Here is a 22,211-nt window from a genome sequence, read left to right as displayed (position 1 = left end):
ACGCAGATGAGGACACAGAAGAAGCATCAGCGTGCTTTTTGGTGCTCTTCCCTTAGTGCTGTGAGCATTTCCTGAGAGGATTTGGTACGGTTTAGATTTCTCTGACTGTAGAAACCTGAGGTTTTGGAAGCTTATGGATTTTTCTTCCCCCACAAAGTTAGAAAAGCAAGGGTAGTCACCTGCATAAAATGTCAACTGTTTGCTCTGCAGGATATCTGTCAATATGCGTATGACTGAAATGAAAGAAAAGATTGAGGTGACGCAGGAAGGAAACTTAAATGATCTGAGAGGTAAAAGTCCCAAAGTAAAATCCTCATCTTCCACATCAGCAGAAGTGGAAGGAGCCAAACAGCTGCCTGACAAGTTAAAGCTTCAACAGAGTCCTAAAATCATCAGCACTGAGCCAAAGCAAGAAGTGAAAGGGGACAATAAGCAAAATGAACTTGCACCTCGAACAGGGAAGCAACAGACATTACTCAGCCAGCCCAAACCAGGTAAAAAGGCTGAAGAGAAATCCGAATTAAAACGCAAGCCCACAACTTCACAGAGTACCTCTGCAAAGGAGCCCACAAAAGAAGTGAAAATCCATCAAGAAACGGCAAAAGCAGAAGAATCCCCAACAGATACCAACTGTGAGAGGAGAGAACCTGAGTCTGCATCTTCAGGGGGAAGTGAAAATGCTGCTCGTCAGTGTACAGGAACAGCACCGGAGGAGGCTGAGTCATTGGAAGCCAGCAAAGAGCATCCCACACAGGATGAAATGATCATCGGTAAGTTGCTTGCAGTTACTCTTGGGAACTTACGTTGAGGATTTTGTGGTACTCGTGTGTGGGGTGTGTGTGCGTGTGTGTGTGTGTATATATATACACATACATACACACACAAATGGTGGAGGAGTGCTCAGTAGACCATCTGTGTCCTGCAGTTCAAGAGCATATTGCCATGGGTGTCTTTGACTATGTAAGTAACAAGTGAATTAAAGGTTCTACAAATTTTTAACAGTAATTTTCCTTTTGAAATGTGTTTTGGGGAGAAAAGTTCTGGAAAAAATTCAGTTTTCCTTACCATAAGGAATAAATGCTTAATCTAAGAGTATGCCAACCGGGTATGCTTTAGTAGCTAGGGACTGGAGACCCAGAGAGCAGCAAAGAGTGCAGGAAAAAAAAAAAAAAAAAAGAGTATCTTGCTCTGGTCTTCGTTGTGTTATGGGTCATAGATCTTTTCCCAGTTACTGTGTGAACACTTCATTGCGTTGTTTCAGGGAGTACTCTCTCCTGGCAGCACAAATGTTTGTGTGTTCTAGAAAGTACATACATGGGTAGATTTCCTGACCTGGATCTAGCTTTCTCAGCAGTGGCTGGAGATGAGTTCAATCAAGTGTTAAATTGCAGCCCGAGGTGTCTGGAGATTAATTGTAAAATTGCTTTGAACTGGGGATGCCGAAAGTGGGTTTATGGAAGCTTTGCCCTAGAAAAACATGGACATTAAGTGTATCGTTGTTAACTGATTTAGCTTCCCATAAACTGATTAAACTTCAGAGTTGTCATGCTAATGTTTGCAGCTTTAACTTGGACATTGTCTGCAAAAATCTCACTGCTAGGAGAAGCTTCCTGATTTTACCAATAACTGTCATCGTTTGTCAGTGCTGTGTGTTTGTGCTGGTCTTTCCAGCTGCCATATGATGACTGAAAGATGACTGAGTGTAGTTTTTTCCAAGTTTCCAGATGTGTTTTTCAGGTGACCTCTTCTGTTAATGCATAAACTAAGATGCTGATTCTCTAAAGGTGTCCAGTGGCTTTACTGTAGTAAAAAAACAGGGTTGAGATACAGGAGGTGGGATCTTGTTCTCAGTTCAGGGCCCTTATTCCTCATCAATAAAATGGCATTAGCAGTATAAGTCTTGAAGTAACAGAGATTTTGGCTATTTTCAGCACCTCCCTCCTTTGGCTAGCTGCAAATGCAATGGTTTTTTTTGCTTGCATGCTACTCTGAAAATAGTGAAGGAATCACATGCTTAATGTTATCCAGGTGACTTCAGTGCTGCTCTGAATTCCAGTAGCAGAAAAAAATGACGGTGTGGTAGAGGAACATGAAGCAAAGAGGAAAAGATGGGAGAAAGGGTGGTGCACTTTAAAGTTCTGGTTTAAGTGTTTGCATTAGCAGCTTAGCAGCAGCGGCCAGAGGCTGGCTTGTCCAGGTGGTTCTGTTGGCCACGGCTGTTTCTCCTGCAGAGCCCCGCAGCCACAGAAGCACCAAGGGCTGCATCGGTGACACCTCTCTGAGCAACTGAGTTCATCCGTTCAGGAACAGCGATGCTGAAGGCGCGAGGAGCAAGAGAGGCTGCTTTTGTGGAGCTGTGGGTGCTGGGAGCGTGGAGGGCAGTTGAGATTTCTCATTACACTTAGCAAACACAACAAGGTCACGCGTGTGTCCTGCGTATTAGGGAGGTGACGCTGAGTGATGTGTGCAGAAACATCTCAGTGACCAGCTTGTCTCCTCTTTAGATGACAGCCCTTCCCCTCCTGCGCCTTTCGAACATCGCATTGTGAGTGTCAAGCAAACAGAGGTGACAACGTGCTACTCGGTGTGTCATCACGAAGTACTGGGGGGGTAAGTGTCCCTGTCCCTCATGCTGTACTGTTGTTGGTAGCCAAGGCATAAAGAAATACACTGGAGAGCTAGAGCAGTCTTCTTCAGGCAGCCCCAGGGCACGCGTGGCTGAGGCCCATACAAGCTCACTGCTGCCGGACGTTCATCCTTGAGACCTTTTGTGCTACCAAAATTGCTGGGTTCCTTGTATCAACTTTCTGTTGATTTTTTTTTTGGGGGGGGGGGGAGGCCTGTCCCTTCGGTGACTGTGATCTTGGCTGACTGTTTTTCGTGTGTGTTAGGATAATCCTGGCTGCAGCTGGTGTCATGAGACACCTGCACCCTTCAGGCAGGCAGGTCTGGAGCATCTGAAGTCAGCAAAGCCCATTAGGTCAGGCAGCTTCCAAAATCTTTTTTCCATGCTGAACTGCATGTTAAAGGAAACTAAGGGAGAAGTTTTAATTATTTTGACCTTATGTTTAGTTTTCACTCATAGGAAGACTGCAGCTGCTTCAGCCTTTGTATTCTTGTATGCTTACTTATCTGACAAGAAGGCTTGATTTACAGGTTGATCCAAGTACAAATATAGCTTAATAAGTATAAGCAATGTGATGCAATAGCAGAGAAGATGGTGTTTCAAAATCATCCCAAGGGGCATTAATGTATCTGGGCAACATGGGAGAGAATTTAGGACGCGCAAGAAATGCGGTCTGCGGAGTGGCTACAGTTACTGGTCTTACGGTCATTTAAAAAGTTATGAGATAAGGACAGAAATATTCTTGTTAATATACCCACTAACGCATCACTGAAGGACAGCGAGCGGGTACAGTTACAGAACCGAAAAAGAATATCATCAGGTCATCGTGCCGCAGTGAAATGTAGTGATGCGAGGGGGGGCATAATATTTTAATGTAAGCATCGAACAACTGGCTGGAAAGATAAAACTAATCCTTCGTAAGCTGAGAGAAAGAGGAGATTCATGCTGCCGGCCACCTGATTCTGTTCACTTTGTACTGTGCTATTTTTAATCAACGATAAGAATAGTTGTATGAAAAGTTCCTGCGGTGAGCTGTGTTAAGCCGCTTTCCCCTCTTCTCCTTGGTATCCACAGGGGGCGTTTTGGGCAAGTTCATAAGTGCACGGAAATATCGACTGGTCTCAACCTGGCAGCCAAAATCATAAAAGTGAAAGGAGCCAAAGAGAGGGTAACTACGTCGCTGTGAACCCAAGCGAGCACACGCTAAACCTGGCCTTATTGCAGGCACCTCGACGCCCCTTCCCCGGGTTGGCCCCTAAGGGGCCCCTTAGTGTTGGGTAGTACCAGACACTGTAAATCTGTTGTAGTAAGTAGCAGCTTGGCCCTTACGTAATTGTTTGTCATCTCCCATCTTTGTGATTAAACCTCCCGTTCACACGAGACCCGTGGTGTAGCTGTTACTGAGTTTTACAAATACTTGTATTTGAATATAGTGGGATTTAAGGAGCATATTTTGCTCGTTTTCTCTGATTTATTTTTATTTTTCAGGAGGAAGTAAAAAATGAAATTAACATAATGAACCAATTAAATCATGTGAATCTGATCCAGCTTTATGATGCTTTTGAAGCCAGAAATAACATCACTTTGATCATGGAATAGTAAGTTTAAAGGATTTCAGGAACTGTCAGATGTTTGGGTTTTCTCAGGTCGCTAAAGGGAATGGCGAATGATAATTCTGGGGCGTGAAGAAGGCTTGAGTGGTTTCCCAGCCTGAGAGAGAATTGATTTCATTTTTAGAAGGAAAAACAAAATATGTTTTAAAGGTAACTTCTTCAGGTTAAAACCTATATATTTGGTGAGATTACAGTTGAAACAAATGACAAGAAAGGCAGCCGTCTTCGAGAGTATGGACCAATTTGCAAGGTTGCTAATGAATGGAACTTCACTATGGTTCTCTTATAATTTAAGTTTAACTCAGAGGCCCCAAGATTGTCCCTAGCTGCTGAATTACATAAAAGTGTTGTGGGTAAATAAAATCTCATATTAGGGGGAGAGTGAAGGTGAGAGACCCAGACAAGAGGACGAGTGAGGTCTTTTAAGTAGAATTAGAAAAGACCAGGAGAAAGTAGGAAGGTAATTAATTATATGCATGGTCTGCCACCTCTGAATAACTTTAGGATTAATAAAAATGTCTCCCCTTTTGAAGCTAAATAAGAATTTTAATCTGTATCAAATACGGAATTCACAAAAGGGAGTTTTCATGACGTATACCTGCTGCCTTTTCTGCGTAGTGGCGTACTGCTTTACAAAGCTTCTGCTACAGGAGTGATTGTTAATGACATGAAGGAAAAAAGGATCCAAAATAAAATAGCAAATACATAATAAGACAATTAAAATGTGTATATTGAAAGTAATACCTAAAGTTTTTACCTTGGAACACCTTGTTAGAGACTATATGCCTGAGGTAATTTTCTCTTAATTTTTGTGCAGAAGTAAGTTCATTTGTTAGCTCATGTAAAATAGCTGTCACTTTGAGAAATTTCATTTAGTAAATTTTATAGGTTGAAGACTTATTTTCTCTAGACTAGTAGGAGGAGTGAATAATAGATCCTTTGGTACTCTCTGTGGGTTCTTCAGGTCCCCATCGGATCACCAGTGGGCTGGGTTGGACGTTATTCCCCCCCCAAAAACGTTAGGAACAACTTTTCCATTTTTGAATTTATGTTGATACCTAATTTCATGCTCAGAAATAAATCTCCTGAAATCATTGAGACTACTGATACACTTTATATTGGATGTGTTGTTAGGACCCTTACCAAACTAGAGAGCCTAAGTTCCCAACTTGGAAGTAAATTGAGTGTATGAGGGATTGTAGGTGTTGTAACACTTTTCTATGTCAAAATTTTAGTCTTGATGGTGGTGAATTATTTGACCGGATCACAGATGAAAACTACAATCTAACGGAGTTGGATGCAATCCTGTTTACCAAACAGATTTGTGAAGGAGTCCACTTCTTGCACCAGCATTATATTCTCCATTTAGATCTGAAGGTCAGTAGTTTGTACTCTCTGCTTTTTAGTGATGCTGTGGTTTGGACCACCAGAGTCTTTAATTACAAAAGTAATTTCTTATTTCATGGACTTACATCGTAAAGGAATAGACTTGGTTAATTCAATAGCACAATGAAAGGAGCTCTGGAGATTCATTACTTTTTTTTCAATGCCTGTTTGGTAGCTTGCTTAGAATAGTGAAGTGAACAGGAATCTGTGCTTTTGCGCCTCTTAAATCAGGAGTTTTTTATTCTGTGTGGAATTAAGCAATGCCCTTTTGTTATCAATGAAAAAACCACACCCAAAAACGTTTTTGGGTAGAAAATGCCTGCAGTCTCCCCTCTGCTTCCCCCTACCCACCTGTAACTGTATTCAAATACTTATTTAACCATCTTCCTATTGTTTGTACTTTTTACTGCCTGTAACTGGACTGCAGTAAAATGACAGTGTTTTCTTAATAGTCCCTTCGTAACTGGTCTTCTGGAACAGAAATAGCAACTGATTTATTTTTTTTTTTTTTTTTATTGCTTGTTGATACAGAACCTTACATAAATTATTAGACTGGGTTGGCCAGCAGACAGTTCTGCAGTTGTAAGTTTGGACACCGTCAGCCTGCCCATCCCCACCTTGCAAAATGCTCTTACTGGGAAAACCAAATTTTGCCTTTGTGGGCAAACCAAAAGGTGCATTTGGCACATTTCTTGTGACTTTGTATAGTTACTTTTATACTTTGTGTAAGCCTCAACCATCAGACTGACTTTACTGTTTATACAGGGAAGCCTTTCTGTTTCAAAATCTGTCACCTGTGGTCAAATAGAGGAATATTGTTATACAGGAACAGAAGTTAAACTTCTTTATGGGAGATTCAAAACGAAACCTTCACTAATTTAGTATGCTAGTCAAATCCTTCTCTCCCATGATAGGAACAGAAGGAAAAGTATTATACTGAAAGTTGTCATTAAAATCTCTGAGATTTTTTTTATACCTTTGCTGTCTTAAAATACCCTCTTCTCTTTTTGTAGCCTGAAAACATACTATGTGTAAATCACACAGGAAACCAGATTAAAATAATTGACTTTGGATTAGCAAGGAGGTAAGAGTTCAGTTATGAGTTTATGTAAAAAAAAACCCAAAATCCACAGACTTCTGGTATGTTTTGGTAGTTCTCGGGGTAATTTTGCTGTGTGAATGAGCTAAGCAGTATGCTGCTGTAGGCATGAGTTTTCTGCTGTGTGCATTAATTATCTAATTACTACTCAAATAAAACTTCTGTTGGATAAAGCTGTACTGCTGTTCCAATTACCTCTAAATGATTCCCCGCGTTGAGCTTTACTCTGGGGACTCCATGAAGGCTCTTGGAGTCTTCTTGACTGCTGAGTTTTATTGTGCAGGTCCTAGCTGTGGAAATTATCTGCTAAACTCTTACACAGATAAGTTGATTGAATGGGGGGGCAGGGGGGAAGCATGTTTGCAACAGGAAACCCTCAGAGAAGAGAAATGGGGACTTTTCTCCATTCTTTTTACTTTGTGCACTGTGAGAGCATGAATCAGTTCCCCTAGAATAAAAAGGAATGACTCATGTTAGTATACCAGTATGAACAATAACATTTCTGTTGCTTTTCTAAACCCTTTGAGGCTTTTCTAAAGCCAAAACCTGGCATGTTCATGCGTAAATGTACCTACCTGTACTTACCTGTGTGTAAGTATCTGTCCAAGGACTTATTTCTTTTAGAAGTATTTTATGAAAACAGAAATGGATATATCAAAGTTTGGGTGGATTTTTTTTTTTTTTTTAATAGGGAGGGTAAAGATACAAACTTCAACTAAGCAGTTTTGATGACAAGATCTACCAGGAAACAGGGACGTAAAAGCAATGCTTTAATGGTTTGTTCTGTCTGTACACAAATGTGACTCCAGCTGCCATCAGTGACAGTTACTGCTGGTTCAGTCTTGTAACCTTTCCCTTTTCGGAGACAGAACAGAATCATTTTCTCCCTGCGTGGGATCACTGTATAACTTGTTACCAAGCCCAAACAATCCTTTCCAGAGTCCCACCTTAGCAGTTACACTGTGCTGGGATCTGTTACACAGCCCTTTACCCTGAGCTGCAGCCGGGTGCATCCCGCTAAGCAAATGCTCTCCAAACCTGTTTTAATGGAAGCTGCTTTATGTGTTTTTATGTTGGACAGCATCTGCTGGAAAGCATCCTGTGCAGCCTGGCAGAGAATAAAGCTGCTGTCACCCCGGGGGGGTGGCCTTTGCAGGTTTCATTGCCCTTGGTCTTCCTTCTGGTTTTCTCAGGTGAAGGGACAGCTGATGGTATATTCACCTGAAGTCACAGCAAAATTCACCAATTTATTCTTTAAAGACTTTAATGCTGTCCTGATTGCCTGGGGAGTCTGCTATGCTGGCTCTGCTGTGTTCACACAGCAAAAAGCCTGGATTTTTCGGCTTGCGCGGTGTTCCCCAGCCCGCTGCTGGCACTGATGGCTCTCTCTTTCTGGTGAAGGTACAAACCTCGTGAGAAACTGAAGGTTAATTTTGGAACTCCGGAGTTCTTGGCTCCTGAAGTGGTGAACTATGACTTTGTTTCCTTCCCAACGGACATGTGGAGTGTAGGCGTCATCACGTATATGTTGTGAGTAGCCCTGTGAGGGGTGGCGGTGGTGGCACCAAAGGGTCGGCAAGAGCACGCGGGTGCAGGGGCTCCACAGAGCAGGAGTGCTGAGCCCGGCTGGTGTGGTGCCTCCCAATTCCTTCTGTTAAACCCCCCACCCTTTAATGCGAAGGCACCTCTCTGTGCGTACAGCATCTCTAAATAACAAATAATCCTTTCAATAAATATATAAACGTTCTTCTGTACTACCTTATTCAGCAAGGTAAAATGGGTCAGGTCGCCTTTTACTCGGAAAAGTTGCCCACAGCGCATCAGAATTTTCATTGCGATTGCATTCCTGAGGACTTGAATTAATTTTCAAATCTGCAATCTCATCATTTTAGTAGCTTGGAGTTGGTGTGCATCTGCATGGAGGCATTAACGTTGGGTGTTAGGCCACGGGTCTAAAAAATGTCATGTCACAAACAGGGCTAAAGCTTTTCTCTGCTACCTGGCTGGTGGCCATGGACGGCTTCCCTGTCCTAGGGCTCTGCCTTCTGATGAGCTGACTTCATTCCAGAACCTTTCACAAATGCTTTCTGGTTTAAATCTGGATACATTCCTGGTTTAAATTTGTTAGCCAAAACCCAACTGAATGAAGTAATAAATAACTGGAGCAATAAATCTGGGCTTGGAGACTAATTGAAATAAGTATGCTGTTGTCCCCAATTCTATTTAATTCAAGCCAAATATGGATGTGGGCCTTGATTTAGGAAAGCTCTCGAGTTCCCCTAGCTTTCCTAGCTGGGAAAGTACTGAAGTGCGTACCTAGATCCCCACTGAATTAATTTCCTTGGGGATCTAGTAGCAGTGCTCCCCAGCTTAGCCGAGTGAACTGCTAGAGAGTCACGCTAGTGTTGCGGCGCTTTATTGCTCCGAACTGTCGGTTTGTCTTGGCAGGCACTGAGAAATGGAGCCCGCCATAGCCCAGAGTCTTTCCTCCCCATAAGCTAACAAGAATTATAAAGCAGGGAATTTGTAGAAGGAAAAAAAAAATATGGATATATAAATGGCTATAATAACTGCTCATCTTCCTCACATTTTTTCTTTTTGTTTTTTTGAAGGCTGAGTGGCCTGTCCCCATTCCTGGGAGAAACAGATGCAGAGACAATGAATTATGTTGTCAATTGCAGCTGGGATTTTGACGCAGAAGCATTTGAACAGCTATCGGAAGAAGCTAAAGACTTTATTTCCAGACTACTCGTGAAGGAGAAAAGGTACCTCTTTGTCTAATGGTGAGGACAGTAGCACCTAATGACATTATTTTGCTCCCAGCCAACTGTTGGGATTGCCACCAACAGTGAGAACTTACTATGTGACACTTTTGTGTACTGTATCTGCCCTTGCTGGGCAGTTCCTCAGCTATTCAAAAGCCTCTCATCTGAAAGGAAAATGTCTGTATACCTGGACTGAAGAAAGTCGCTTTTCACAGTAGCGTCAATACAGGCAGAACAGAGGAGATCTGAAAGGATTTGTTGTGTAGGAATCTGTCTTTAGGACTCCTTTTCTGACCAAAAGCTATTCCTGTTGTTACTTTGGATTCTTACAAGCCCTACCGCACATTGCAAACATGCCTCTTGAATGCTATGGAGGATAGATGGAAGCTGCAGCTGTGAAAATACGCATTGTTCTCTTTTAAAAGTGGTCTGCGTGCATTTGGTAGATATTAAGAAGCATTTGGGACTGAACTCTGCATGTGGCTTCTCAGTCTTGGCTCCACTGAAATAAAAAAATGATTGCACATATGAAACAACAGGGGAGAATGAAGATGATACCGATGTCAGACCATGGCTATGGGGTTGGATAAGGGAGCAGAGAAATGTTTCTCTTGCTGAGTAGTGATACAAAACTAATCAAAACAGGAAATGATGCATAAAACAGATTGTGTGCTTGAGGGGAATTCAGAGGAGTGTGTAGAATATTAACAACTTCCAGATCATTACCTAAATCAGACAAAGCAGTTCTAGTACTAATTACATTTTGAACAGCAAGTCGTATGAAAAGCTAAGAATAAACTGAACTTGAGCATATTGCCAGCAGGAGACAGCGGAGGTTTTTTTTTTCTCAGACGCTGACGATGATTTGCTGTAAACGTGCTTTGGAGTCTTCCATTTCTCTGTGCAATGGGAATAGGGATGCCGGGGGAACACCATCCAAAGTCTGGTTAGAAGCTGTGAATGAAATGACTATGCAAGAAAGAAGGGTTGTCAGTAAGTTGGCCCAGTGTTCACCAGGTGTCTGGAGAGCCTCTGCTCTGCGACAGGCTGGGCACCTGTGCCCTCCTGGGACAGTAGGTCTGGCCTTGTGCAAGACCTGTACTTGCCTCCCCTGGCTACTGACATGAGGTGCGAGCAGGCAGGAGTTGTCTTTTCCTCATCTTCTCAGTGACAGCTCAGACCAAAGCTCAGGAGTTAGGCATAGGCTTTTGTTTTGAAAACAGGCAAGTTAAACTTTTTTTCTCAACACCTCTCCCAGGATTTCCTCTATTACCATTTATTTCTCAAGGCATTTTGGATAGGCCTTCGCATTTGGGCCTGATGATGAATGTCAGGATATAATGTGTGCTTAGCTTGAACCAAGTTTACAGTGACTAGACAACTGTGCTTTTTAAATGTGGGGCACAGAATAAGCCTGCACTATCAGGACAGACAGGTAACACCACAAGTACTATTTTTCTGTATGCACTGATTCTCTTAGGGAAGTTCTGCATTCACATAACAAAATGATGCATCAACTGGCAAACCTGTACAGCTACTTTGAAGGAAAAAAAACCCCACTCACATCCAAACCCAAATGTTAAAAAGGCAAAATACTGTGTTTAACCACAGCTCACAGCTTTTCACACCACTTACCCTTGACATTGGTGAGTGCAGGATGTCATTAGGGTTCTGTGCACTGGGATGAACAGCACCTCAGGAGGCATCTCCACTCACTCACGTTGGTTCATTTCAGGCAGTTTCTTTATCACCAATATTCAGGAGCACAGGGCAGTGAGAAAATGGCAGTTTGGGTAGCTGGGCTTACATGACGGTTTTCCTCTCCTGCAGCTGCCGGATGAGTGCGACACAGTGTCTGAAGCACGAGTGGTTGAATGATCTACCTGCCAAAGCCAAGAAGTCCAAGCTGCGCCTGAAGTCCCAGTTGTTGCTGCAGAGTTACATGGCTCACAGAAAATGGAAGGTAAAGAGACAAAGTCTGGCAAATCTACTTCCAGAGGGAAAAGCAGCTCAACACAGGCAGAGCCATTCCTTCCTTTTTTTGTATGTTGGCTTACTTGTGCCCACAGGCTTCCTTCTTGTAAACACGAGTTTAGAAAGTCTATTTGCAGTTGTAAATTAAGGTTTTGGTCCGCGCCCCCCCCCCCCCCCCCCCCCCCCGCAGAATGATATTGCTTTTGTTTTTAGCAAGTTGGTTTCAATTTTTGTTCCTTCTGATAGGTGTTTATTTTTACACTTTTTTATTTTCTTACAAGTTGAGACTTCAGATGCTACTCAGCATATATGAAATGTTCTTTGTCTTCATATTAGATGTTTTCCATTCACAACAGCTGCATTGTTCTGCTGTAGGGTTATAATGTAAGGCAGCTTTGTGCCTCCCACTGCAGAGAGTAGGGGTGGGAGAGACAAAAAGTTAGGCTTAAACCCATCCAGAGAACTCTTCAGGACCTTTCTGATAACCCCATGCTCCCTCAGAACTAAATATTTATAAGAAGCAGCGCTAGGTAAGAATTTATGTTTAAGTTTCTACTGGATTGTAGATAATTGATCCTGAAAGGTGAACACAGTAATCTTGTTACAAAGAAGCCTGTGGGAATGTGAAGAAAACTCGTGAGGACCGTTTCCTTTCGTCACTGGAGAGTTGTAATTCCCTGCCACGGAGTTAGACCAGAGGCTTACACTTTTTTCACTTCTGCACTCCAGCTGTTTGGTCATATACTTCTGCACACTTGCATTTTAAAAAGTAGGTGATGTAAAGATTTATACAATTCATAACGATGCTTCAGAAGTTCACAGGACCAGCAGTCTGTTCTGCAGTAACCAGTGACTCTCCAGTACAAACCCGTTCTGGACTGCAGTCCACACAAGGTGTAGGTCACTAGAGGTAGATGGATTTCCCAAGAAGAAAAATCTGTGCCAGCCACTGCAAAGGTCCTTTAGCTCAGTTGCACTCATGCTTGGACTGTTCTCTTTTGTTCACAGAAACATTTTTATGTGGTGGCTGCTGCTAACAGGCTGAAGAGATTTCAGAGTATGTCGGTCAAGCTTGCATAAGCTCGTATGAAGCATCTACTGCTCTTAGAAATGGACGTGAAGACATGGAAGAAGGGACTCAGTATCTTCAATAATTTGAATCCTCTGGTTTATAATATAAAGTTTTGGGTCTGTCCTCTTCAAACATTATGTGTGTTAGTGCTAAGGTTCCAGAAGTGCCTCAGGAACAGGCACTGAAATAATTACTAAAAGCAGAAGCTACCTTGTTTGTTTTTACAGATTTTCAGTTGTTGTACATAGTAATGGAAAAAAAAAAAAAGAAAAAAAAAAAGGCTGTTACTGGGGCTGACTTCTTGCTGAACGCTTTGATTCTGCGGAGTGTTGTTGGTGTGTTTACATCAGAACACACCTTGTCAGTTTTCTGGTTTCTCACAGCAAGCATGGGATCCCTAAAGACTTTCTTCATCACTGATGTATGTCATCAGTTTTAGAGCACTGCCACAACAGTGGCACAATTTTTCCCTCGCATGTTTGTTACTTAGAACAAAAGATATCGGATATCCTGCTCGTCTGTGATTTTTTTGGGGGAAAAAAAAAAAAAAAGACTACTTTTTTCCCCCAAACATGATGATGATTCAGTGCAACTACTCAGAGTTGAATGGTTTGGTTTGTTACTTTTTTTAACTCTAGCCTGCCCTTTAAAATATAGTCACTGCATAGCTAGGGAATATGAGGAATCCTGGTTTGAAGCAACTTGAGTCAGTCGGTTCATTGATGCTTTTTCTTATGGTGAGTTGAATTGAGCTGAATGGATTGAGCTTTTGGAAGGAGATAGGTGAAACTGCCACAAATAAATCACCTAATGACCATTCTGTCTATGCAAAAAGATCTTCTTTGGTCCAGAAAAGAAGAAATTTCCAGACATCATTTTGTATGTATTTAAAACTTGTGAGTGCTTCTTACTGGCTGTAAGTGCAGCCCATAGTTTTCTAAGTTTTAGTTTGAGGATTTTTTTCTTCTCTCTGACAGTTGTAATGAAGTCTGAGAAGCTGATACGGTGTGATATGCAAAATAGGTTTTAATGCTGTTCAGTGGCAGGGAAAGTGTTGCCAGACTCAGCCTTTAGTCCAGTTAGGAGGCTGAAGCCCTTCTTTCCCCTGACTTTGTTCTTGAACGTTAAATGTTTTCTCCACACTACTAACTAACTTTTGGATTTAAAATTTTTTCCTGATGTATAAAGAGTTGGAGTCACTTCCAATCTCTCCACTGAAAGTATAACATTAATTATTAAACCTGTGGTTTCCTTTATTCCTGTTCTAGATTTTGCAAAACTCTTTCTGTGAGCTGGATGGGCTCTTAAGAAAAACAGAAACTAATACTACTAAAACTAGCTTTCCACCACTGTAAAGTACCCTTTAACTTCATGGACTTTCATGTCCCTTGAATTAGCAAAAGTGTTGGCTGCTAATAAAGAGGTTTGTAAGACTGGATTACCGTAGTCTAGTTATCTTTTCTACTCTACTGCTTCTCACTTGTGAGTAGTCCTGAATTCTGGACCTCTGCAGCATTTCCAGAATTGAGACAGAGAAGAGTTATTAGAAAGAAGTATTATTAAAGTGAAATAATCGTGACAGTGTATCACCTTCTGTGAAGGCCCACTTTTGTTCATGTTTTCCTTCCACAGTGGCTCTGCATGCTAAATGTGATTATATTAATTGGTCTGTATATTTCTGAATTGATACTAATAAATTCCATTGAAGTGCAACAAGTTTATTCCTCAGTTTTGGTTTAATCCCCCCTGTCAAACAAACCCGAAAACATCTCTGAGTGGGTCTTGCAACGGAATGCTAATGTGCTAGGCTGGATTCTCTCCCATCCTGAGGACCCTCTGCTACATTGATTAGATCAGACTTCGAACAGCGCTTTGTGACAGCTCTTACTCAAATGTTACAAAGCTCTTACTTAGAACTTTCCAGTTTTTTACCTGCACATCAGGCATCTCTTTGGAGTCCATTCCCCAATAGTTACCGTTACATTCAGAACCCTCATCTGGAATGAAATTAGCCCTTGCTAATTAAAGTTAAGTTGGCTTCAAATGATTTCCTTTTTTTATGCATTGGGAGGAGGAGAAGTGAAAGAAAAATGGCCAGTAAGTTTTAATTACCAATTACTGTGTGCTTCTTCCTCTATTTTTGTAAGAGGGTAACACGTATGCTTTCTGCTGTCTTGTATGTACTTCCTCTCCATTTTCTACAAAGAGAAGGCACATCTGGCCAGCAGGATTACTGTTTTGCTTCTAACATAAAGAAAAACCTTTAGATTCAGCAGCCATCGCATGGTTCTGCAGTAGAGTGGAACCCACCTCTGCAGCCTCATGGGATGTTTCACCATGTCCTGTGCATTTTGCTTTGGGGTCTACAAAAAGCTAAGGTGACCCGAATCCCTGAAGCAGTAAGTATGATGAAGAACTGGCCCCATACATCGATAACTAAAGCAGTTAATGACACCAGCTATTGTAATTCTGGTGCCATCAGTATCACCCAGGTAAGCAAGGAGCATGCACAGCAGCGAGGCATTCGGCAAGCTATTAACGTTCTGTTGAGAAGCTCAGGTAGGAGCAGTGTTTCAAATCTGAATGCTCAAACATGATATAATTTCTCCTGTTTCATATGGATACTTGGGGGGGTTCTGGATTGTTCTGAAATGAGGGTTTATGAAAGTTAACTTCTGCTTGCACATCCCAGGCAGAAAACATGCAAGAGAAATGGGATGAAGATGCCTGGATTGATTTTATAGTTACAGTAGCCCTGTACTGCTGAAAGCAATGATTTACCTTCAAAAAGTAGTTAACGTAAATTGTAGTTTGAGTAGCTGGGATGAAAGTGTAGGACTGCAAAAGTTGCCTCTAAGAACTACAGGGCAGAGCATGCTCTCCTCTTCCTGAAGTTTATGACTGCAAGATGCAAAGAAGCCTGCATTAGCCAGCCAAGAACCTCTGTCCCCTGGGTATCTTCCTTCATAAAGCACAGACAGCTCCTGTATGTCTTTCATTTTGCATTCCAAAGGTTTTATATATGACAAGTGCCAAGAACCTGATGTCATAATGCAAAGCTTTTCTTTTCCTTCCACTATTTTTATTGTTTCTTGGAATATTTGGGACCCTTTACAAGCACAGACATTTCCATTCCATACATGTCATAAAAATAAGTCAAATTCAGTGACTAAACATTTCTTCAACAGTAAAAAAATAATAATAAAAAAATCATCAGTCTTAATTCCTCTGCTGATTTTGCGGTTTAAGAAGGCACTATTAGTCCTCTCCCCGTTTTTTTCACTGACTACTTCCAGCCCAGGGGCCAAAGGGCATAAAACTTGTTTACATTTAACATGGCATTAGAATGTTACCTGCTGCTTGCAGCAAGAGAATGAAGCTGTTCTACCACCTAATGTCTTAGTTGCTCAGGTACCAGCCTGGCAATATGTCAGACAGGCTTCTTGCAAAATCACCTCAATTCTGGTGTCATTTACTAAAAATAACATTCTTAAAAACTTAAAAACTAGCTAATAAAATCAGCTGGCTACCAGGCAGCCATCACTCATATGCTATTGGAACTCATGTTAGAGCAGAGGGAAAGTTAAAATTATGAGCATGTAGCAGCTGTATTACTAGGTGGCACTACAGAGGCAGTACTCCTACTTGTCTCTTGTGCCTTAGCAGCGTTTTCCAGGATTTTCTTTTTCCATTCTTCATAGTCTTCTTTTGTTTCAGTCTTCAGCCGTTTACATGGCATCTCCTCATCATCTTCAGATTCTATTAGAGAAGGAGAAAGTCCATGACAGGCCATCGTGGGCAACATGTTGCTGGGAATAACCACAGTAGTGAGCAACTGTACAGACACAAGCACAGGGTCTGTCACTGTGTTATCTAACCCTATGGTTTGCTGCTCCCCTCACCTGCTGGAACAGTCACCTCTTCACCTTTGTGTCTGAATGGAACTTGCCCTTCATTCTGCTAGAACTACCCAGTATGAACACCACTGTCCTTCTGCCAAGTTCTCTTTGTCCTTACATTAGCCAGTGGTTTGCAGAACAGAGTAACAGAGTGACCCGAGCATTATGGCACATTACACAACTGAAATATTAAGTGATTATGAAGTTCAGAACGGCTCTGGTGAGGTGATTTTAGTTCATGGCTAAATACAACTTACCATCTTCCTTCTCACAGTGCTCCAGGTTGGTCTGCAAGATTTCAGGTGGCTCTTCAGCCTGTGAAACATCTTCCTCTAAAAAAATAAGTAAGTTGCTTTACTTCTGAACGGTGTTTGGGGCCCCAAGGGTGGTGTGCTATATGCCATTCTTTGACAGCAGTGCCACCTTCCTAAAGTTTTGTCTCCCAGTCAGGGCAGTTCCCTGGTCCAGACTGATGCTCAAGCTCTACATGCAGAGGTGCCAGCATGCTTCAAGGGTTACACAGACTGCTGCTGCATTAGTAACCACAATAATCTGCCATTTTTATACCCCAAACCCACACTGCTACCCCTCTTCATTAGTCAGGCAGGGTTATTGGTTATTTCTTCTTTTATTCCACTTCCACACTTTGTATTATATTGTATATTACTGTATTATAGATGCCCACAACATCCGTGGTGCTGTCCATGTATACAGAAACGCGCTTTTCCCTGAACTGATACAGAAACTCCCAGCTGCCTTTAGCTGTTTTAGCTGTTAGGTGAGTAAAGGTTTTTGTTTTTTTTTTATAGGGCACTGCACTATGGGAAGGTCCATGCCTTGGGAGAGAGCATCAGCTTTTGGTTTGGGTTCAGGCAGCACATTCTAGAAAACTTCACAATACAAAGCGTGAAGACAGGGTCAAGCAGGGGTACTGTCAGGGGGAAAGTAAGAAGGAAAGCCTGGGAAATGAAAAAGGAGATATGCAGGAAGGAGGAGATACAAGGACAGGAAGGTGTGTATCATATTTCAGTCTTCCTCCTCCACAAAAAGGAGCGGAGAGCGTTACAGGCTGAACAACAGGCTTAAAGATTCCTCATGTCTGCCCACTGTATGTGGAAGGATGGTGTCAGGTAATAGCTGAATTGCTACCAGAAGAGCAAGGCTTAGACTGGTTAATCCTGCAGTGGGGTAAAGGACAAACGCAGGAGTCAGTCAAAGCAGGAGAGGGAGCAATATGGTTATGTTGTGTGTCATGTTGCCATGTTAACAAGATGCAGCAAGCAAGCAGAAAGGAGGAATCCAAGATAGGTTAGGTAGTATAGGAGCAGTAGGGGATAACTTGCAGCAGCATAGAATGTAAGGAGAAGTGAGGATTTGAGAAGAGAGAAAAATATTTGGTTTTGGTCTTGCCACATGCTAAGCTGCTGCAACTTTCCCAGAAGCAATGACTGTGATTGGGAACTGGACTGCAGGGAACATGCTGGAATGCATGAGCAGGTTTGGCTGGAAGGAGACAGCTGAAAGTCATCAGAATTAAATCACCAGTTGAAAAGGATGGGAGCACTGAGACCAGGTGATGAGTATGCTGTCTTACACAGGTAAAGCCAAAAACTTACGGCTGAGTTGCTTGCTAATCTTCTCCAGCTGACTGCACAGCCGGTCAAATATGGCTTTTTTCACCCCAGATGCAGCCAACATTTTAGTTTTGTCCACTTTTACCTTCAAACACCTACAAGAGAAAGTTAAATTAGCTCTGTACAAAGCAACGCTCCAGCAACTATCACTCAGGTGAGGTGGCATTTACTGTACCAACAATGCCTATGAGAAAGTTAGGCCTGAGGTTTTGTTCTGTCTAATCCTTCCCTCACTCAGAAACAAATCTGCTTAAAAAACAGACCCCCGACACTACTCAGTCACTACTTGTTCAGGAATTGAAACTCAGGGTTAGTTCAAGTTACATAAGGAAAGTCTGTTAGGAAAAGGTGCTTCTCAGATCTTGAGGGAATGAGGACAAAATCCCACTACTGCAAAAAGCTGAATGGGACCCCTGTGTCACGAGAACATTTGCCGGGAGCTGTGCAACTACACAGCACCTGAACTGCTTCATAAGATTGTTACAAGGCATAATACTGAGAGGGAAGATACTTGCATCAAAGCAAATTCATACAAAGGGTCGGCTGAGTCAGGTGCTCCAGACACCTATCTTCCAAGATGATACAGGTCTTACAGCTATTAGATCCATCTCCCAAAGGTCACAACACCCTCAGGATGTGACGGTGTAGGGCTGAGGGCTTTTCCTTCTTTAGAACGGCTGCTTCTTGGTGCTCAGAAGTAAGCTAGCAGCCACTCTTGCACCTCAAGCAGTATCTCACCAAAAGCTATAGAACTTCTTGCTTTGTGCCCAGCTCAAATCTATCCTGACAATGGAAAAAAAATCTCACTAAATCTGGAAATGTTACTGAGGGATTACATTATGCTGGTTAGGCTGAGAGGAAGGAGAGTTAAGTGCAAAACGATAAAAAAAGTTTTTCAGCCACTACCACGGATATGTCTTAATGGAATTACCCGCAACATCCCATTACACACCAGGGAAGACGGGTTTTAATGATTTTAGGATAAGTAACTCAAGATCCTTTTCTGTGTATTTGAAACAACACTCCTGCTTTATCCTGAAGGCAAACGTAGTGCAGGTTGGAGACTTCACTGTAAGGAAAGGTGTGGTTTGCTAGAGTTGTCTCCACTTCCAGGAGCAGGGCAGCAGGATGGGATAAACAAGACCATTCAGACATAGAATGACTCATCCACTTATAAGCGCTGTTTCTGTTTGGTGTCTCACTGGACATCGGAGCCTATAAAAGACCCCCCAGGCTATACTCACCTGCATGCAGTGAATAGCGCAGCTGTTGTAAAGAGTGGTTTTGATAAATCAAGGTCCATTTGCTGTGCTTCAGAGAGGCTGGATTCATACCTAAAGAACAACAAGAATGATAATTGCATAGTGCATTTGCCTCAAATGAAGCTGTCGCATAGTACTCAGCAGTTGAACAAGTCTCCTGTTGGATCACTTGGTCCTTTGTAACCAAGTCAAGCAGAAACAGCTGCTGCTGGCTGAGAAGACCAAAAGAGAGTAGGGAAAAGAAGGGCATTAGTATCATCTCCTGGTTTTGAATTGAAGGTATTTTAGGTTAGGGATCTGGATCAAAGCATGACAGCAAAATCTATTTCTCTTGCTCCACATCACAGCACTTCTATCTACATTACATCTTCAAGTTATAATAAGATGCTTTGCATACATCCATCCTGTAACAGAGAGTAGAATTACAGTTTCTTTGATTCCTCTACTAGGTATTACACGGATGAAGGCTTAAATATGGAAAACGACATAGTGGATGTGCAGCACTGAAGAATTTAATTTTTTATTGTCCACCTGTCCCCAGGATGTTCGGGGGGTTTTTTCTGGTTTGTGTTAAACACTGTCAAGCATACACAGCCTCTGTTCATTGACCTTACAGCATTTAAATGTGCTATCAGGGTGACAGCACTCCAGAACACAGCTCTTCAGGTATTGCTCTTGTTAAAGTAGATGTTACAGAATGCAAAATCTTAGTTAAAGCTATTGAATTTCCATTGCAGTGTTCTACCTATTGTTTTTACAGGTAACGTGTGTTTTAAGAGATCTGCTTTTCCAGAAGGGAGGATTTGTTTCTACTGAGCATTACCTTCTGAACTGTGACATGATCAGCAGTTAAATGGAAGACAGTGTGATGCTATGGACAAATACAGGGACTAAGATTCCTGTATTTTTTACACTATTCCCAGCTGAAGAACTGGGACTTGGACAATGACTTACTGAGATTCACAGACTAAGCCTTTCTAACAGGTATCCTAAAAAGTGTCCTGGATAAATGGCTGGATTGTCAGTGGTAAGCACTCACCTCACCACTCCAGCCAGTGGGAGATACCTGGCCCTTTCAACCATCAAGCTCTTTACACATCTAATGAACAAAGAATCTTACTAGTGGCTACCAGTGTGCTCAGAGAGCTTCCTCACCTCTGCAGTATTTTTGAAGCGGTGTTCACTGCCTCTGTGCAGCAGAATTGCACAGCCAAGTCTCTCATTCCCAGTCTAGGTTTCACCTCTAGCAAACACTCCAAAGACTTCATGAAGCTCTGGTAAGCAGTCTTGTTCAAACCGGAGAGTTTAACACAATAGCTCTTTCAAGAAGACAAAAACAAACCTGAAGAGTTAGCAAGATTCCTTCCCGACATCTTATGCAGGCAAGCCACACAGATTAGGGAGAAAATATACAACACTGTAAAATAAAGTTCAATTGCTATATTAAACAAATCTGTGCAACGAATGATATAAGTTTTGACTGCACGCAGAAAGATTAACCACCTAGGAATGCTGCACCTTTTAATGCAGTGCTATTTTTGGACCATTTCACTGGAAGTGAGGTTTGTCTTTTCCACATTGTATGACAACGAGGTGGTTAAAAACAAAGGCAGCCAAGGTCTGGGCAATTTAAAGAGATGAGCAATACTTTTATGCTGCTCCTCATGGGGTCAGGTCCAATTAAATTCTCTTCTGTCTGTGAATGGACAATCACAAACCCCTTGTACCAGACGTTATTGTGGCGGCGCAGTGCTATTTACCCAGCAGGTCTGCAGGTGGAAGTTTACAGGTACCGCTATAGAGAGGGACTTCTTGCAGCTGCTGCTTCCCTCCCACAGTAAAAGGGAGGGATCGTAAATTTAACATCCTTGCTGGTAGTTTACTTGTTACTAAAAGAGCTGAATTTATAGCAATAAAAGGTCAACTTGTGAAACGACTGTGCCACTGATCTCCATTTGCCTTGTTGCAAACTCTGAGTAGTGAAAGCTCTAACACTGTGCCTAGGTGCACACTGCTGGGTCTAGGGTAATGCCAGTGCTAACCATAACCACCCCCCGTCCTGCTCCCGACATACACCACACAGAACAATGATTTTATTGGATTTATGGAGAATGCAACAGCCAGCCAAGCCATATCCAGTATCTTACTCTGTCAACCGGTTGCTTCATGAAACTAGCAGCCAGGTCCAGGCACATCACGGCAGCGCTCGTTGCTGTCACCTGAGCCATGAATCCCAGGCATCTCACCTGGGACAGCCGCAGATACTCTTCAGCTTTTCTGCAAAACACCCGGTACACAGAGCCTGTGTTCGCACAGCTGGGGCTGTGAGGACAGCCAGGGGCTGCGGGACAGCCGGGCCCAGGGCGCCCCCAGCCCAGCACACGCTGAGGGAGAGGGCGCCGGCCCGGCGCAGGGCAAGGCCGCCCTGCCTCTGGCACCTGGCAGCAGCAGCTCTGCCCTTGGCAGCCCGCAGCGCCGGTGGCTGGCCTCCGCGGCGCAGAACCGGGCCGGCGGCGGAAGGCAGGGCCGGGAGCGCCCCCGGGTAGGAGGCTGCAGGGGACCAGGCCGGGCAGCCGCGGCTCTCCGGACGGGAACGACGCCCCCGGGGGGGGGGGGGGGGGGGTGAAGCCGCTCCCAAGGCTGTGCCGGGGCCGGACCGCCGAGGGGGGCTGCCCCGCCGTACCGCCCGGCCGCCCACCCGCGCGGTACCTGATGACGCCGGGCTCGGTGAGGCCCAGCCGGGCGGCCAGGCGCTGTACCGCGCCGCGCTCCATGCTCCCGCTTGCCCGCCGCGCAGCCACGCTCGCCAGCGGACTGGCCGGCTCCGCCGCCAATCATCACGCTCTACGCCAATCGGCCGGGAGCGGGCCACTTCCTCGGA

The 22,211-nt window shown here is 43.2% G+C and overlaps 2 protein-coding genes across 4 annotated transcripts in view; one reads left to right on the top strand and one right to left on the bottom strand.

Moving 5' to 3' along the window:
• The window catches only part of MYLK3 (myosin light chain kinase 3), a 37,771-nt gene extending 23,650 nt beyond the window's left edge, over positions 1–14,121 (top strand). For all 3 annotated transcript variants that reach the window (XM_037408690.1, XM_037408689.1, XM_037408691.1), the window contains 10 exons: positions 211–770; positions 2,505–2,610; positions 3,701–3,794; positions 4,115–4,224; positions 5,475–5,616; positions 6,639–6,709; positions 8,126–8,254; positions 9,337–9,489; positions 11,320–11,452; positions 12,472–14,121. In XM_037408690.1, coding sequence (XP_037264587.1) covers positions 211–770; positions 2,505–2,610; positions 3,701–3,794; positions 4,115–4,224; positions 5,475–5,616; positions 6,639–6,709; positions 8,126–8,254; positions 9,337–9,489; positions 11,320–11,452; positions 12,472–12,543 — 1,570 coding nt within the window. In that variant the 3' untranslated portion in view covers positions 12,544–14,121. The remainder of the gene's footprint in view (positions 1–210; positions 771–2,504; positions 2,611–3,700; positions 3,795–4,114; positions 4,225–5,474; positions 5,617–6,638; positions 6,710–8,125; positions 8,255–9,336; positions 9,490–11,319; positions 11,453–12,471) is intronic.
• On the bottom strand, positions 13,073–22,139 carry ORC6 (origin recognition complex subunit 6). Its single transcript, XM_037408693.1, has 7 exons — positions 22,040–22,139; positions 21,478–21,607; positions 20,486–20,649; positions 19,313–19,402; positions 18,051–18,163; positions 16,692–16,766; positions 13,073–16,294 (listed from the first exon to the last, which is right to left on the bottom strand). The coding sequence occupies exons 1-7, from the start codon at positions 22,102–22,104 to the stop codon at positions 16,125–16,127; spliced, it is 807 nt and encodes a 268-aa protein (XP_037264590.1). The 5' UTR covers positions 22,105–22,139; the 3' UTR covers positions 13,073–16,124.
• Positions 22,140–22,211: the final 72 nt, after the last annotated feature.

Source organism: Falco rusticolus, chromosome 15 (assembly GCF_015220075.1).
Source record: "Falco rusticolus isolate bFalRus1 chromosome 15, bFalRus1.pri, whole genome shotgun sequence".
Classification (NCBI taxonomy): domain Eukaryota; kingdom Metazoa; phylum Chordata; class Aves; order Falconiformes; family Falconidae; genus Falco; species Falco rusticolus.
Note: the sequence above shows the minus strand (reverse complement) of the source record. Positions and strands in the feature narration are given on the sequence as shown.

Excerpts from the sequence above, each read along its gene's own strand:
- ORC6 (XM_037408693.1), bottom strand. The coding sequence starts at position 22,104 with ATGGAGCGCGGCGCGGTACAGCGCCTGGCCGCCCGGCTGGGCCTCACC. Across the intron at positions 19,403-20,485 it reads GCTTCAAAAATACTGCAGAG|GTATGAATCCAGCCTCTCTG; the intron begins GTGAGGAAGCTC and ends GTTGTTCTTTAG. Across the intron at positions 16,295-16,691 it reads GCACTGTGAGAAGGAAGATG|AATCTGAAGATGATGAGGAG; the intron begins GTAAGTTGTATT and ends CTTCTCTAATAG.